General features: G+C 44.8%; 1 protein-coding gene across 1 annotated transcript; it reads left to right on the forward strand.

Annotated features, from left to right (window-relative positions):
• Positions 1-3,529: 3,529 nt before the first annotated feature.
• LOC128771957 (thyroxine 5-deiodinase-like) lies at positions 3,530-5,224 on the forward strand. Its single transcript, XM_053887870.1, has one exon. It carries the CDS (start codon positions 3,834-3,836, stop codon positions 4,635-4,637), a length of 804 nt encoding a protein of 267 aa, XP_053743845.1. The 5' UTR covers positions 3,530-3,833; the 3' UTR covers positions 4,638-5,224.
• The last annotated feature ends 9,062 nt before the right edge of the window (positions 5,225-14,286 follow it).

The following is a 14,286-nucleotide window of genomic DNA, read 5'->3' on the forward strand; positions in this document are numbered from 1 at the left end:
GTGTGCAGCAATATCACCATGGTGGAGTCATTTGCGCTTTTTCTGTCCGTGCTCAACTTGTCATCGTCGGCACAGATTGGTACATGAATTCGCTTCCGAGCAACAGAGGGCCATATGTGTGTGTTTTTGTTCCTACATACTTGTGTTTCCCAGCTTCTATAAAAAAAAAAAAAAAAAAACAGAATAAAACTGGAAAAATAAGTCTTTTTTACGAGAAGATTGCAGGACTTTTTGTCTGCTGGTAAGTTGTGGTACATCTGGTTTGTTGTCTCTCAGCAAGTCGTCTGCCATTGATTCTCTAAACACCTTCACACATTGCACCTTAAATACAAGCTCTTAAATACATCCAGGTGGCTGCTCGCAGGTGTTCTCTCACGAAAGCTGGACTCTTTGCCACATTCTCTCACACACCAAGTGATTTGGGCTGAATGTGTAGGGACTGCACAACGTGCCTTTCTGGGATTGGTATTCACCGGATCCAGACTTTTTCAACACGTTTCGGCTCTGACTTTCCAGATTCCACTGCATTGTTTTGACTGCTCATGACTCGAATGTATTTAAAGATTTTTTGCTTTCAGTTTTTTAAAAGAAACAGAAGACTTTAATGATCCTTGAAAAGCTTGGCTATTGAGGTCACCTACTGTCCTGGCCACCGCGAGAGAAAAACTGCCGACTTGCAAAGCATAGTTTACTCATGTCACTGTCAGACTTTGACCTGGTGCTACAGTCATAGTGTCGTGAAATGACAGCACTTCAGAGACGCCAGGAGGTCATGGAAGTTGCTCCTAATGATTTTCAGATGAGACATTGATCTAGATAAGTTTGCTGACCCGACCAGTTGAGTCCCAAATCTCCAAGTTAATGTGGCTATGGAGGTGTCACTGTGGGTGAAAACAGATGAATATTAGTTGATCTGAAAAACCAACTGTTGCGCAGTGCTTTCCAGCACCTGTAGTATCGAGGGATCAGAACACCTGTTCAGCAACGGTCCATTAATAAAAGAGCACATTTTAAAATTATAGAGAGTGCGCCAGTGATTCCAAATGTCTTTCGGAGCACCTCCACACGTCAGACTGAACCAGTGAAGCTTTGCTGCGGCAGACAACGTTGGACGCAAAACTGTGACAATGTGGCCGTAGTCAAGGTGATTGCATCTTGAATCCAAGTGGAGATTCTGACCATATTTGGGGCTCAATCTAACCCTTCTTAAGAGAGACTAACATCTGATGTGGTTGTTGAGATTGTTTCGTATGAAAGAAAATATGATACTGAACCGAAAGCGGCCAGATTTTCCTGGCTCCGGGGAAAGTTGCCACCCATGTGCCACCTGACATCACAAACCGACTGGATCTGGTCGGGAGCGAGTGCCACTTTTGAGCAGGACTTTCTCAGTCCGTGTCCAATCCAAAAGCACCAGTCTAGTTTTGCTATGCTGCTGATACCACTAAAGCGCTCAGCCACAACACGAAGGCTCCGTCTCTCTCTTCAGGAGGTGTTTCCAGCAATCGATATCACTCTGATTGTAACACAAAGTGCTATCTGGGATAAGGCACATTTTTGACTTGTGGCAGCTGCTGTTGGGAAAGACGCCTTTACACCACCACGCACACACACACAGTCACACCTCCGCAATCTCTGAAGTGGTGTGACACGTTTAAAGAATGAGCTCCATATGCTCCAGGCGAGTGTCACGTATGTGAGGTCAGGACGCTTTAAATCGAGGAAACCGAAGCGTGAATAATCACAGCCAAGACACGCAAGACTTGGATGACAATACCAATACACTGAAATACATTTTACTGAGTTGATGATGATTATTACTTCACACTGGTCTCCAAAAGTGCCTCCTGGGTATCGGAATGATTCTCAGACTAGAAGTGAACCAGCTACCATGGCGACCTTTAGACATCAGCCAGGTCGGGCCCCTGACTTGTGTGGACGGATTATGACTGCAGTATATTCATTTTCAGCTCAATCCTTGGTTCAGACCGTAAAGTCTTTTGCCCGACAGGAGCAGATGTTGAGTGTGGGAGCTTGAGCTGGACGACAGTCCAGTTGGATCACCAGAAGACGTGGCTTTCCCTGAGCCTGGAATTAATGAAACGTTGACTTGGACCTCGGTGATATCGGAGCTTGATTTGCACTCTACTCTGACATAGTACTTTTGTTTAGAGACAATACGTGACCATTTCCCTCAGCATTTTGCGCAGGGTCCAGCTGCAGCCTGGGGGCGTTTCCGTAATGCTTTATTGACCAATCGTGTGTCATTCAGCAAATTCATTCAGCAACACATTCGAAACGTCTGAGCGCTTCACATGCACATTTGAGAAGGAAAACGATAAGGTTGGCAATCTTTGAAAATATCACGATTCCATTCCGATGTTACGCAGGAGCCGATTTGAAATGGATTTTTTTTTAGTTCAAAAGGATTTCATTCATGATTTGAGGATTTCTGGACTTCGCGCAGTGGATTTGTTTCTTCTTTTTTTTTTTTATTTTGAGACACTTTAAATCGATTCTTAGCACACAAGAACTCTTAAAGCAAATGAGGTGTTTGCTTGCACTTTAACATGCTCTGCAGTTTGTGCGTTGGATATACGGCCTGTTGTCAACAGATGCGCATGACGACTGTCCTTGGGCAGTGACGTCTACAGAAAATCAACACGCCACGTCTCCATGTTTTATTTACATTTTTTCTGCCCACATTATACATCTGGACATCCGCCACCTCTTCAGGACCTGTATGTCTCCAGGAGCCAGAGACGTGCAGGTGGGATCAGAGGCGACCCTTCTCACCCTGGACATGGACTGTTTGTTCCTCTTCCCTCTGGCAGGAGGCTACGGTCCATCCAGACCACAACCTCCCGTCACAGGAACAGCTTCTTCCCCTCGGCCCTCAGACTGTTGAATTCCTGAACAGCCTTGTTGTTATTTTATTCTATTTATTTATTTTTATTTTACTTTATTTTATTTTATTATTTATTTACTTTTTGACTGCACGTTATTCCAAAACACTTTCCTAGTTAGTGGGCTCCCCACTGACCATGGCCATAAATTTGATTCTGATTCTGACATGAAATACATTAAAGGTGACTTGCAGCTGCCGGATTCTGCCGTTTATCGTCTTGTGGAATGCACGAGAAAATAATTTGGCCACAATCAAACCTAGCGTTTAGCACGTTTGTGGCAGCAAGTGGGTGATATTGATCATTTCCGGATCAAACGTGTGTCATGAGCAGGCAGACATTTCTGTTGTCATGCGAGCGTGCATGCATAAGCGGAACAGTACACGATGTACAGCACATCAGCGTGTCAGCATTTCCACCAACAGACGAGCATCAGAAGTGCACATTTCATACATTGATCTGTACCCACTATATTCACGAGGGGATTCAGAGTGACTCATCCACTGCTCAGTTTTGTGTGAATCCAGCGCCGCACAGTGGTCTCGAGGAACCCTGCACCCGGGTCCATTCAAGAACAGAAGTGTGAAGTGTTTTCCTCTAGACTTTAATCAGATCCTCGAGGAGTCTGAAACACTGACGCGGCTTCACGCGCTCCCTCGCCGTGAGGACGCAGCGCGTCGCTCCTTCGGTCTCCGTGTGGAGGTCTGAACCCAGAGTTGACGGGAGGTAATCCCCACCATGTGAGTGGGCGGTGCGGGTACAGGAGGCGTGTTTTTGTTGTGTTTTTCCCTTGCCTTTTCTGTCATTATTCACCAGCTCTTCTACCTATATAAACAGCGCCTAGGTGCGTCAGATGGGTTCCTCCGATGCGTTGAGGTGACTAGTTGCGCGCCGGTCCAGTCGCGTCTCGCCGGCAGGGAAGGAGCGATGATGCAGGAGTCCGGCTGCGTCCAAATGGTCCGAGCCCTGAAGCAAGCAGCCCTGTGTCTGGTGCTGCTGCCTCGCTTCCTGCTGACCGCTGTCATCCTCTGGCTCCTGGATTTCTTGTGCATTAGGAGGAAAGTGTTGGGCGAGCAGCAGGAGGCGCAGAGCCCGGACGACCCTCCGGTGTGCGTCTCCGACTCGAACAGGATGTTCACGATGGAGTCCCTGCGGGCCGTGTGGTACGGACAGAAACTGGACTTCCTCAAATCCGCCCACCTCGGATACGCCGCGCCGAACACCGAGGTGGTCCTGGTCCAGGAGCGCAGGCGGGTCCGGATCCTGGACTGCATGAGAGGGAAGCGACCGCTGGTTCTCAACTTTGGCAGCTGCTCCTGACCGCCGTTCATGACGCGCCTGGCTGCGTTCCAGCGCGTCGTCAGCCAGTACGCGGACATCGCGGACTTTTTAGTTGTGTATATCGAGGAGGCGCATCCGTCGGACGGCTGGGTGAGCTCGGACGCGCCGTACCAGATCCTCAAGCACCGCTGCCTGGAGGACAGACTGAGCGCGGCTCAGCTGATGCTGACCCAAGCGCCCGGAAGCAACGTGGTGGTGGACAACATGGAGAACTCGTCCAACGCCGCCTACGGAGCGTACTTTGAGAGACTTTACATCGTGCGGGACGAGAGAGTGGTCTACCAGGGGGGCCGGGGGCCGGAGGGCTACCGGATCTCTGAGCTTAGAAAGTGGCTGGAGCAGTACAGGAATGATCTGATCAAAGCCCAAACCATGGTGCTCCACGTATAACCCCGCTCCACTAGAGTCCCACTCAGATGCTGCTACCCACGGTCATGTTCCGTGGGACCCTAATACCAAGACTCTGACTTAACCCGAGCTCCTAGCAAATATTCCCCTCGTTGTTTTTTTACTCGGAAAAGTCTTGAATCAGCTAGTGATGACTATTTTTATACTGACATGTGTGAGCGAGTGTATATGTCTGAAGGCTTGCAGATGCTGTAGAGGGGGGCTGACACCCAATTGACCACCAGGCCTACTAAGGCCAATAGTATTAACCGCATTACAAAGCGAAAAATGACAGTTCAACAGTGACTGAAAAGAAAAATAACATCCATTTTGTCTTCTAATCTTGTTACATTTTGTGATGTCTCTGGAAAAAAAAAAACTAGCTGGTCCCACAGCCTTTCGTGAGTTTACGGCGCGAGCTAATATCTGACTCCGGTGTTATTGTGAAGTTCGGTTTTTAAACGGTGAAACCAGAAATCCGACACTGATGTTTCCGACACCAGGAGTTTGTCCGTATTAGCCTGCTTGCTCTGTTGCTGAGATGATGTGATGGAACTAATGTTATTTTGAATAAATACTGATGACTGCAATGAAAGAAAAAGAAAAAATTCTTTCCTTTGGTCTTTTTTCATCTCCTCCCAAACGTGCCAGCATGAGTCACACAGCGATGAATCTACTTCTTAAACGCAATGATGTGCTACACAATCAGTTATTTCATCCCTGCCCCTTCTTTTCTTGTTTGTTTTTACCATCTGAGGCTCCAGTGTCACCTCTAATCAGGCCTGTTCGAGTCAAAGAGATCCACAAATAGCATGAAGGGTGATACTGCGGGAGCTTATGGCTGATTAGTGAAGAATTTATTCTCAATTATCGCAGTACGATGCCGGTCAGAGCAACAACTAGACGTCATTTTTGCTGGCAAGGAACCGAATGAAGGGACTTGATTTGTGTTGAATTATTGTTCACGGTAAACAGAAAGAGCCGGAGATAAAAAAAAAAAAAAAAAAGACAAGTTTGCCTTGCGTTAATAGAGTCATTGCTATTTTTGCAGCGATGAACTGGGCCTCATGACAGCAAAGATCCAGTGGGAGTCAGCGATGGAGGCAACTCACACCTCAGTCTCTGGCTCATTGTCACTGCTAGAGACCCTGTTCTCATCTCAACACATGCTTGCACAGGTCAAACAAGCGATGCACGGCAATACGGTCACAGCAACCCATTCGTCCAAGTATTCATGCTTCACTTGACTCTCTTTATATCCTGACACGCATGTGCTGTTTGGCATCCATGGCCCCGGCATTTGGTTGAGCCGACTGAACGGAAATAAGAAAATCTTGAAACAAAGCGTGACGTCATGCCAAATATCTAGAGGGATGCTTGACCTAAAACCACCCAGAACACCCAAACTATTCAAGCTACTGTGTTTGATCGCCATACAGCTAAATAAATACGTCTTATGTAGTTTGGAACCCTGAAAGAAGCTCAGACCCGTACAACATGAGTGAGTGGACGGAGGATAGCCACATCCACAGAGGCAGAACCAAACCCATCTGCAGCCACAAGGCACACACACGTTTTTCGATCACCGTAAATAGTCAATAGAGACATAAGATGAGAGTCAATGTCAAGAGTAAACTGGAGATTCTTAGGTATCTCTATAAGATACTTTTTTTAAGACGGCTGCCAGCAAGGAGGTACATGTGGCGTTCAAGCCATCAACACATTTTTCAGCCAAATTTGCAGATGAAACGTGTTGTATTAACCAGCAACGTGAATAATATTTAAAATGTCCCTTCGATCAGTTCGTTGAAATAGTTCACATAAGAGTCAAGCTGCCGAGGCGTTCAACATTCATGCATGAATAACCCTAACCCCTTCAGATGGATCTGAAGGGGTTCGCCTAATATTTCTGCAAGAAAAACGACTACTGGCTTTTCCATTCCTTTGCCTTCATGCATCAACAGTTTTCTTTCCTCGCACAAGCCACTGCGTGAAGACTGTACAGGTATGTTATCGCTGCTCGCAGGTACATTCACTGCCTCTTTATTTCAACGGTCTCAGTCTCTGTCTTGCCCTGCTTTGTTGGACCTTCTTCACTCGGACTCGGGTCGAGTGGCCTCCAACAAATGCATGAAACTGACTCTTGCATCGGTAGTCAAGGTATTTTTAAATCATTTTATTTGAAGTTATATAGCTTGTATGAAGTATACATAATTGTTTGGATGTCAAAGTCAAAGCTTATCGACAGGTTTGGAGAATTGAGTGTCGATCAATGATCGATCAATGAGGAATGACATCATCGTAGGAGGGCGAACGCCAAAGAGCCTTGTTTCAGATTCAGAAGTTTATATTGTAACTGCTTTTTGTTAGCATTTAGGTGGGAGGGCCATGCTGGCTTTTTATATGCTACCACAGATGACATACTTCTAGTCCTCTTTGAAGTTCTCCCGAGTCAGCGATTATGACCTGGAATACATACTCAACTTCAGAATCAAATTTCAGAATCAGATTTATGGCCATGGTCAGTGGGGAGCCCACTAACTAGGAAAGTGTTTTGGAATAACGTGCAGTCAAAAAGTAAATAAATCAATTAAAAAAATAAGTCAAATAAAATAAATAAATAAAATAACAACAAGGCTGTTCAGGAATTCAACGGTCTGACGGCTGAGGGGAAGAAGCTGTTCCTTACATGTACAATGAAGGAACACATTGTTTCTAGTGTCAGTCAATATCTAAGAGAAAGTAGCAGGATTGGGAAATTGGAAAAGGAGAAAACAAAGCTGGACCAGCATGAAATAAATAAGTTCACTCATTCACAACCAGCAGAAAAAAGGTCCTCCAAGTTGGAACATTCACCAAACTGTCACACCTTCCACAATGTTCAAGTGCAGCCTAAAAACCAAATAGCGACAATGTGTCAGAGCCTCTAGCGTCTGTACGGTAACGCTTGCCTGTGTTTTACTGTATGACCTCCTCTCTAACCAAACAGAACAGTTTGCTTCACGTCAGTCTGAAAGAGCCGTCGAGGATGCATTTGCAATATTTGGAAAATGAAAGAAACACTGCTGAAGGTCGAGATGTCTTTTAAATCAATGTTTTCGAAGGAGTCACACGTTTAAATGATGTTTTCAAGTTGTGAAAAGATTTGTAAGAAAGTTTCAGGGCGGCTTAGAAAAGGCACATTTTGAAGTGATCGGGGTTTCGTGGGGTTCTTGAGTGGATTTCCTAGGTTTCCTCATTCACTTGTCACTTCGGACACAATTCTTGGACGTTGTGTTATGGATTATGACTCACAAGAGCATGTAAAATGAGCTCTGTGTCAGAGCTGCACACTGACTGTTGATGTATGCGAGGTTGTAAAAAAAAAAAAAAGCAACGTGACCTTGATGGTTTTCAATCGCTGCTGCAAAGCTAAACATTGTACTCTTCCAAAAATACTACATGTCTTACGGTTACAGTGTTGGGTTGGATACGGGGTCAGTGACAAGCAAAGGCAACGCCGACCAAACTTTTCCCCGCTAAAGAGTCCTATAAAGAGTCTACAGGACCAAACATTGGCCTTGCTGTGAGCACGTCGAGCAAGCTTTAAAGTCAGTTGTGTTGACTCTGTCAAGCGCTGATGACACTGACGTGCCTTGGCGCGGGTTGCACACGCAAACCCAGAAATTCCAGTTTTTCCGTCCTTTACTTCCCTCGCCTTTAGAATAAAAGCGACGCCTCCACGTCCTCATTTCACCCTCCTAGCTACGGTGACCCAGACCTACTCGGGACACTGTGCACCGTGTTCTGCTGGGACGGCCACATGTCAATTTTTAAATCACAGTCAGTTGCGTAAAAGCACGTCGGTTGAGTAGCTTGATAAAACTAAGCTTCTTGAGAAACATAAAACGCTTTGTTGCCCTCCTATCTCTTCATCCAGTCCATCCCATGACCTTTCAATTCGCTGGGAGCTCTTCAAGTCATATGATGTTGAAAACAAAGTTTATAAGCAGCCAACTCTGAATTGATGTGAGACCAACGGCACATGTTGCTATTTCAATCACCCAGAGACCTCAGACAAACACATGGGCAACTGCGGCACTTTATTTTGGGAATGAAATTCCGTTTGGTTTTTCACTTTTTTGTTGTCATTTTTTGCTTCTATCAGAGGAATCGGTGACCAAACACACAAGGCTGAAGGGGAGCCAGCGAAATTAGCCCAGGTTTTTGTTATTTATGTTTATTTTGGTCATGATGTTTAGATGCCAACTAACTCAAATTGACAATAAAAACAATCAATTATACTTTTAATGAGTGACATTTATAGTCAATGATTACGGTGATGATTGTGCAGACTATAAATCACTTTTCACTCAGGTGTGACTTTCATGCATGACTGTTTCATATGGTGTTATTTCACACTGACCAACAAGACCCAGGAGTAGACATGACATTGGCTTCTCATGATTAAAAGTGACAAATCTTACTGTCATTTGTACAATAAATGACTTCACTTCCTTGTTTCGCAGTCGACTTGCTTCTTGGCTATGTTCCGTTCCATCACCCCACATCAGGAGCATGGCGGACCTTCGTGGTGTTATGTGAAATCAATACACCCCAAAAGTGCTCTGGGGTCAGGTACAGGGAGCGCGGGTGTGGCGCACCAGCCGCTGTGCACGGGGTGATCTACAGGGAGTAGTGAGAGCACGGCCAGTGAGGAGACTCCTTTAACACCACCTATCACCTACACACAACACGGGAGGTTGCCTTCGTCATCAATGCTTGAAAATCCCTGTACTTTGAACGGAATACACTGCAAAAGAAAACAAAACTGATTGGCATGGAAAAGCGCAGAGAAAAGGCTGGATTCTAAAATAGAAGATGACGAAGCACTTTGTCTTGTTGGTCACTCGTGGTGGCAAAGATAAATATTTCCCCACGAGCGTGAGTGGAGGGCAAAATAAACGTCTCAGGGCAGCTGGCCAACTTCATGATGCCAGCCAACCGGTGTTGATGATGCCACATCCGTCATGGTGACTCCTTCTGTAGGAAAGTAACTAGCAAAAGCCGCTTCAGCAGGAAACGCAGTGATGCACCTAATAGTTTAGGGACGGGGAGCAGATGAAACATTCATTTTTTTTTTTTTTTCGTTTTGGAAAGTCTGAGACGCAGTCAGTCTGCAGATCACCTCAGCGTGTCGTCTGCATCTCAGTTACCATGGTAACGTGGTTGCTATGAGATCAATTTATCAGGCGATCAGGCGGTCGCAGATGTCATCGGGTGCTGCTCTCAATAACAAAACCTTGGTGATCAAATCCTTCTCATGCAACCCGTCTGTCAGATAAAACCGAGCAGTCGGTACGAACAACTTCGTGGGTTGTTTTGGTTATATCACCAGTCAAAACTATTCAGACATATATCCATGTGCACCGATGGATCCAGATGAAGAGATTCCAGCCCAGTGTGGTGTCACTCATTTCTCTCAGGCCAGTTATGAAAGGAGTTCTTCTTCACATACGCTTGGTCAACTCTTCCAGACAGAGTTGACTATTCACGACAGGATGAGACTTCGTCGAGCCTTTGAACCTCAACTAGGACATCCAATAATAAATAACCAGCAATGGGCTTTAAAGGCAGCTTACATACGCACTTCTGACCACGGGCTTTTCTCATTGTGTCTGTGCAGGCGAATGGGTCGCACACCTCTCTTGATACACTTTGGTGTTGAGTTTCAGACCCACGGAAAACAACAATTCAAGTGACCACATTATATAATGTGACTGGGTTTTGGAGAGGGGGTTCTTAATGTAACTAAAAGTTTGCTGCCATATGTTATTTGCTTATATGTTGCTTTATTGTATTCCAAGGCTCCAATTTTTAAGTGTGAATATCTGGTTAAAAATGCAAATAGAGCACGTAATTACAAACAGTTTCAGTGTTTTGGTTTTTTTGAGGAAGAATACTATTAAAATGAGCCATTTGGATTTTTTAGTTGTTACAATAAACTCAGTAAAGCCAGAAAAACACCCAGAGAGTGCAAACATCCAACAATCAAGAATCCTTTGCAAACTTAATGGCTTCACTGGGAATCGAACCGGCGCCATGTAAGCGACAGCGTTGAAGCCTAGATGTGTCCTGTAGATGGCGCTCTCTGCTCTAAAAGCTACCCATAACTTTTAAAGTTATTTTGAACGCAGTCAAACAAACCATTGGGGGAGGCAAAAAAATGTAATACTTTCATTGAACATTTCAGTATAAATAGCTACAGCAAAAGGAGAAAGAAAAAAGACGCATGATAGATGGTGAAAAAAGTCAATAAAGACCCCAGGGGCCACGTAAATATCGGCCAGACTTTCCCAAGTGGGCTGAAGACCGGTCAGTCCAATATGACTTGATAGAAGATAGGTGTCGATCCAGGATTCTGGCAATTCAGCACACTTCAAGGTGGAATAAGTCACGTGTCAGCAAGCTATACGTCAAGCACCACCTCTCAGTTTGTCATTCTGTACATTTAAAACAAACACACTCTGTTTAAACAGTGACTTTGCTTTAACTTGATGCACAGAAGACACACTGCCTTAAGAAAAAAGCTCCTCATCTAAACATCCTGCCGCCTCACGTTCCGTGAACCCGCCTCGCCCAGTCAAGTGGAAAAAGAGCTGAAGACTGTGGAAGTGCGTCTCGGCTACACTTCAGCTCCCTAGCTGGCCTCGTCTCTGTACCCAACACAAACATTCTCTTCGTGTCCCTCAAGTGGATTCTGACCTTGTCCCCTGAGTGCGACAACACTCCAGACGCCCGTGAGTGGCTGTTGTATTTACACTGTTCCGGTTCACCTGCCGCACAAACCGGGTCGCTGTAGATACCTGTATCCCTCACACTTGTGACAGCCCCGTCCTGAGGTGCCCCACTTACGGGTTTGTGCTTGATGCGCTGGACGGTCATGGAGGATTAGCACCTGGTTCAGCTCCGGAGAGACGCCACCGCAGGTGACGACATGCTGCCTTCAAAAAAATGTGATTTCAGTGGGGTTCTGTAAGTTTGTTTGGACCTAAAAAAAGGGAAATAGACAAACCTGTCCTGTGTTGTGTTCCTGGTCTCCATCTGGGACTTGGTCTTGCCACTCTCTGGATTTGTCCCAGCATGCCATGTTGGTTTTCTTGATTCCTTCTCAGGTCGGTTGGTCTCCACCTCAACACTAGAATGCAGTATCAAGATATACGGCCATGTTTAGTAACAGTTACGAGGAATTTGCAGAGGCAAGAGCCCAAACCAGAACATTCTAATGTCCTTACTCTTATTTACAGAAAACAATAACGTCACGTTCTAACACACAAATTTGGCACCGATAATGATCCCTTTTCAAAACATCTTGTGATCCAAAAGCATTGTCTTTTTTAGAGTATGCAAAAGTCAAGTCAATAAAAGAGAGGACTACCCTTTTTATGTGTAAAGTCACTTGAAACTAGAGTGCAATTTGAGATGACGTTATTCGGGTCAATTGCTCTTGGGAATGAAAGACCTAAAAAGCCGATAATTCAAGTCAAAACATCATTTCCATGAACGTGAGCCGGTGCCCCCACACTGTCGCTCACGACACATCAACAGCTTGACGTTGTCAAAAAGAAACACTATAAAATGGACTGGATTTGTGGCTTGGACAGACTCTTTCTGAAGGGCTTGACATTGAATAGAATGTGTGAAGATTCCTCGAGCAGCCGTTTTGTTGTTCTGTTGATGAGCTTCAAGAGCAAAGGTCAAATATCTTGTGTTTTCAGACAGCTTGCTCTTCGAAGGAAAGGATCAGGAAAGGAAAGGATTTTTTTTTTGTTGCTATAACGTGCGATGATCATATCAAGCAAATGTTTTGACAGATTACGTGATTCAACGCTACATTTTGACCTCCAATAATTGGTTTGCCACCTAATTACTATAATACTCATTGTGAGGTTTGAATTTGTCGATGCAAAATATGCAGACACTGATTCTTGTCTGCGACCACCGACTGATGTTTTTTCCTCTCACCTTGTTTTGTGGAAGCAGTCGTGCTGTCAGAATCTGAGCTGTCCAGACTGAGGACAGCAGGATCGCTTCACCAAGCCCCACAAATGATGGATAGGTAGATAAAACAGCAGGTAAATATACACTTTCCAAATCCCATTTTGTACTTTTAAATACGCTTGGTTTCAATCCACAGCGATGCAAGACAGTTCATCTGCAAATGTTGACCTGTTTATAGTGGAAAGTTGTGTACGTTTAGCAAGCAAAAGAAAGGATGAATCTCAGTTTATTCATAGTTAACTCAAACACACGAACAAACGACAAAAAAAAAAGTCATTAAAACATGCCTGTTGCGTCCTCAAAATGTAATATTAAGCCTGTCGTGTTTGTGATCAATAATGAATAAAAACTGCGTGTTAATTTCAAAGGCAAACGGTCGGATTTCTATTCTCAAGTCTCTTTGACACTTTGTGTCACGGGTCAAGGGAACGAGGAGCAAAAGCCACGTGTCGAGGACGCGGAACTGGACCCAAGTGGTGAAGGTTACAGTGAGGCAGGAGCGAGTTAGAAATAATATTTAATAATTAAACAAACAAAAACACAACAGAAAGCGTCACCGAACCGGGAGAAACTAAGCAAACACAAATCTGGAAATACATGAAAACTGGGAGAAACAAAACACTAACTCAGGCACCAGGGTTTAACACAAAAATCCAAAACGAGCTAGCGCACAGAACGAGAGAGCGAAACAAGGAGAGCCAATTTACCACAAGAAGCAAAGAGTCCAAAATCACAGGAACTAGAGGAATAATCACAGGGAACTACAAGACTCACAGGGAACCAATGGGAGCCGATCTCGTGGGCACAAAGACGAGAGTCCAGGAAACTAGAAGACGATCTGGGACCCGTTGCTGGAGTCCAGGTGTTTTTGTTCTTGGGTGATCAGGGAAAAATTGGCTCCAGCCGTGTGCCACACAAACAGGCAGGGAGGCAGGAGAAACCAATCATCACTCGAGGGACAAAATAAAAGCAGGATCATGACACTTTGATGAAGCGACGTCAATAAAACGAAATGGACGACATTTTGCAAATAGTTTATTATTAGGGAGATTTTCCAGATGTTTTGATTCTGTAAATTCTGTTTGTTCAGTTTCAGGTAAAACTGACAGTGTTCGATTAGTAACCATAATAAACGGAATATTAGCTCAAGGTTGGTTGAAAACTAGTTGAGGTCAAAGCTCCGACTGAGCACGTGGTAATGTTCAATGTTGAAAATGAGTGGTGATGAGCAGTTTGTGGGGGCAACATTTCCATGGCATGGTCAGTGTTTTTGTCTCCCCTCTTCAAAAGAGGATTCACTGGCCTTTTGATTCTGCTTCTCAAACTTTTCAAGACAAATATCATGCAGGAATATGTTGCGTTTCAGTCATGATGTCCTCCAAAAGCAGCACCTCTCTGATGAGTCACTGCTGAGCTCCCACTCCTACCAAAACACCCAGGTGTACACAGGCAGGAGTCAGTGGTGAAATGCTAAAAGGTTTTATCCCAAAAAAAAAAAAAAAAAAGATTGGATGTTTTCATAACGGAGGTCGATGCGCCAAACTTTTGAGCACTGTTTCCATGGAGATGAGTTCTGACATCCCCTGTTGTGATGGCTGCAAGGACTGGAGCC

This window comes from Synchiropus splendidus, chromosome 15 (assembly GCF_027744825.2).
Source record: "Synchiropus splendidus isolate RoL2022-P1 chromosome 15, RoL_Sspl_1.0, whole genome shotgun sequence".
NCBI lineage: Eukaryota > Metazoa > Chordata > Actinopteri > Syngnathiformes > Callionymidae > Synchiropus > Synchiropus splendidus.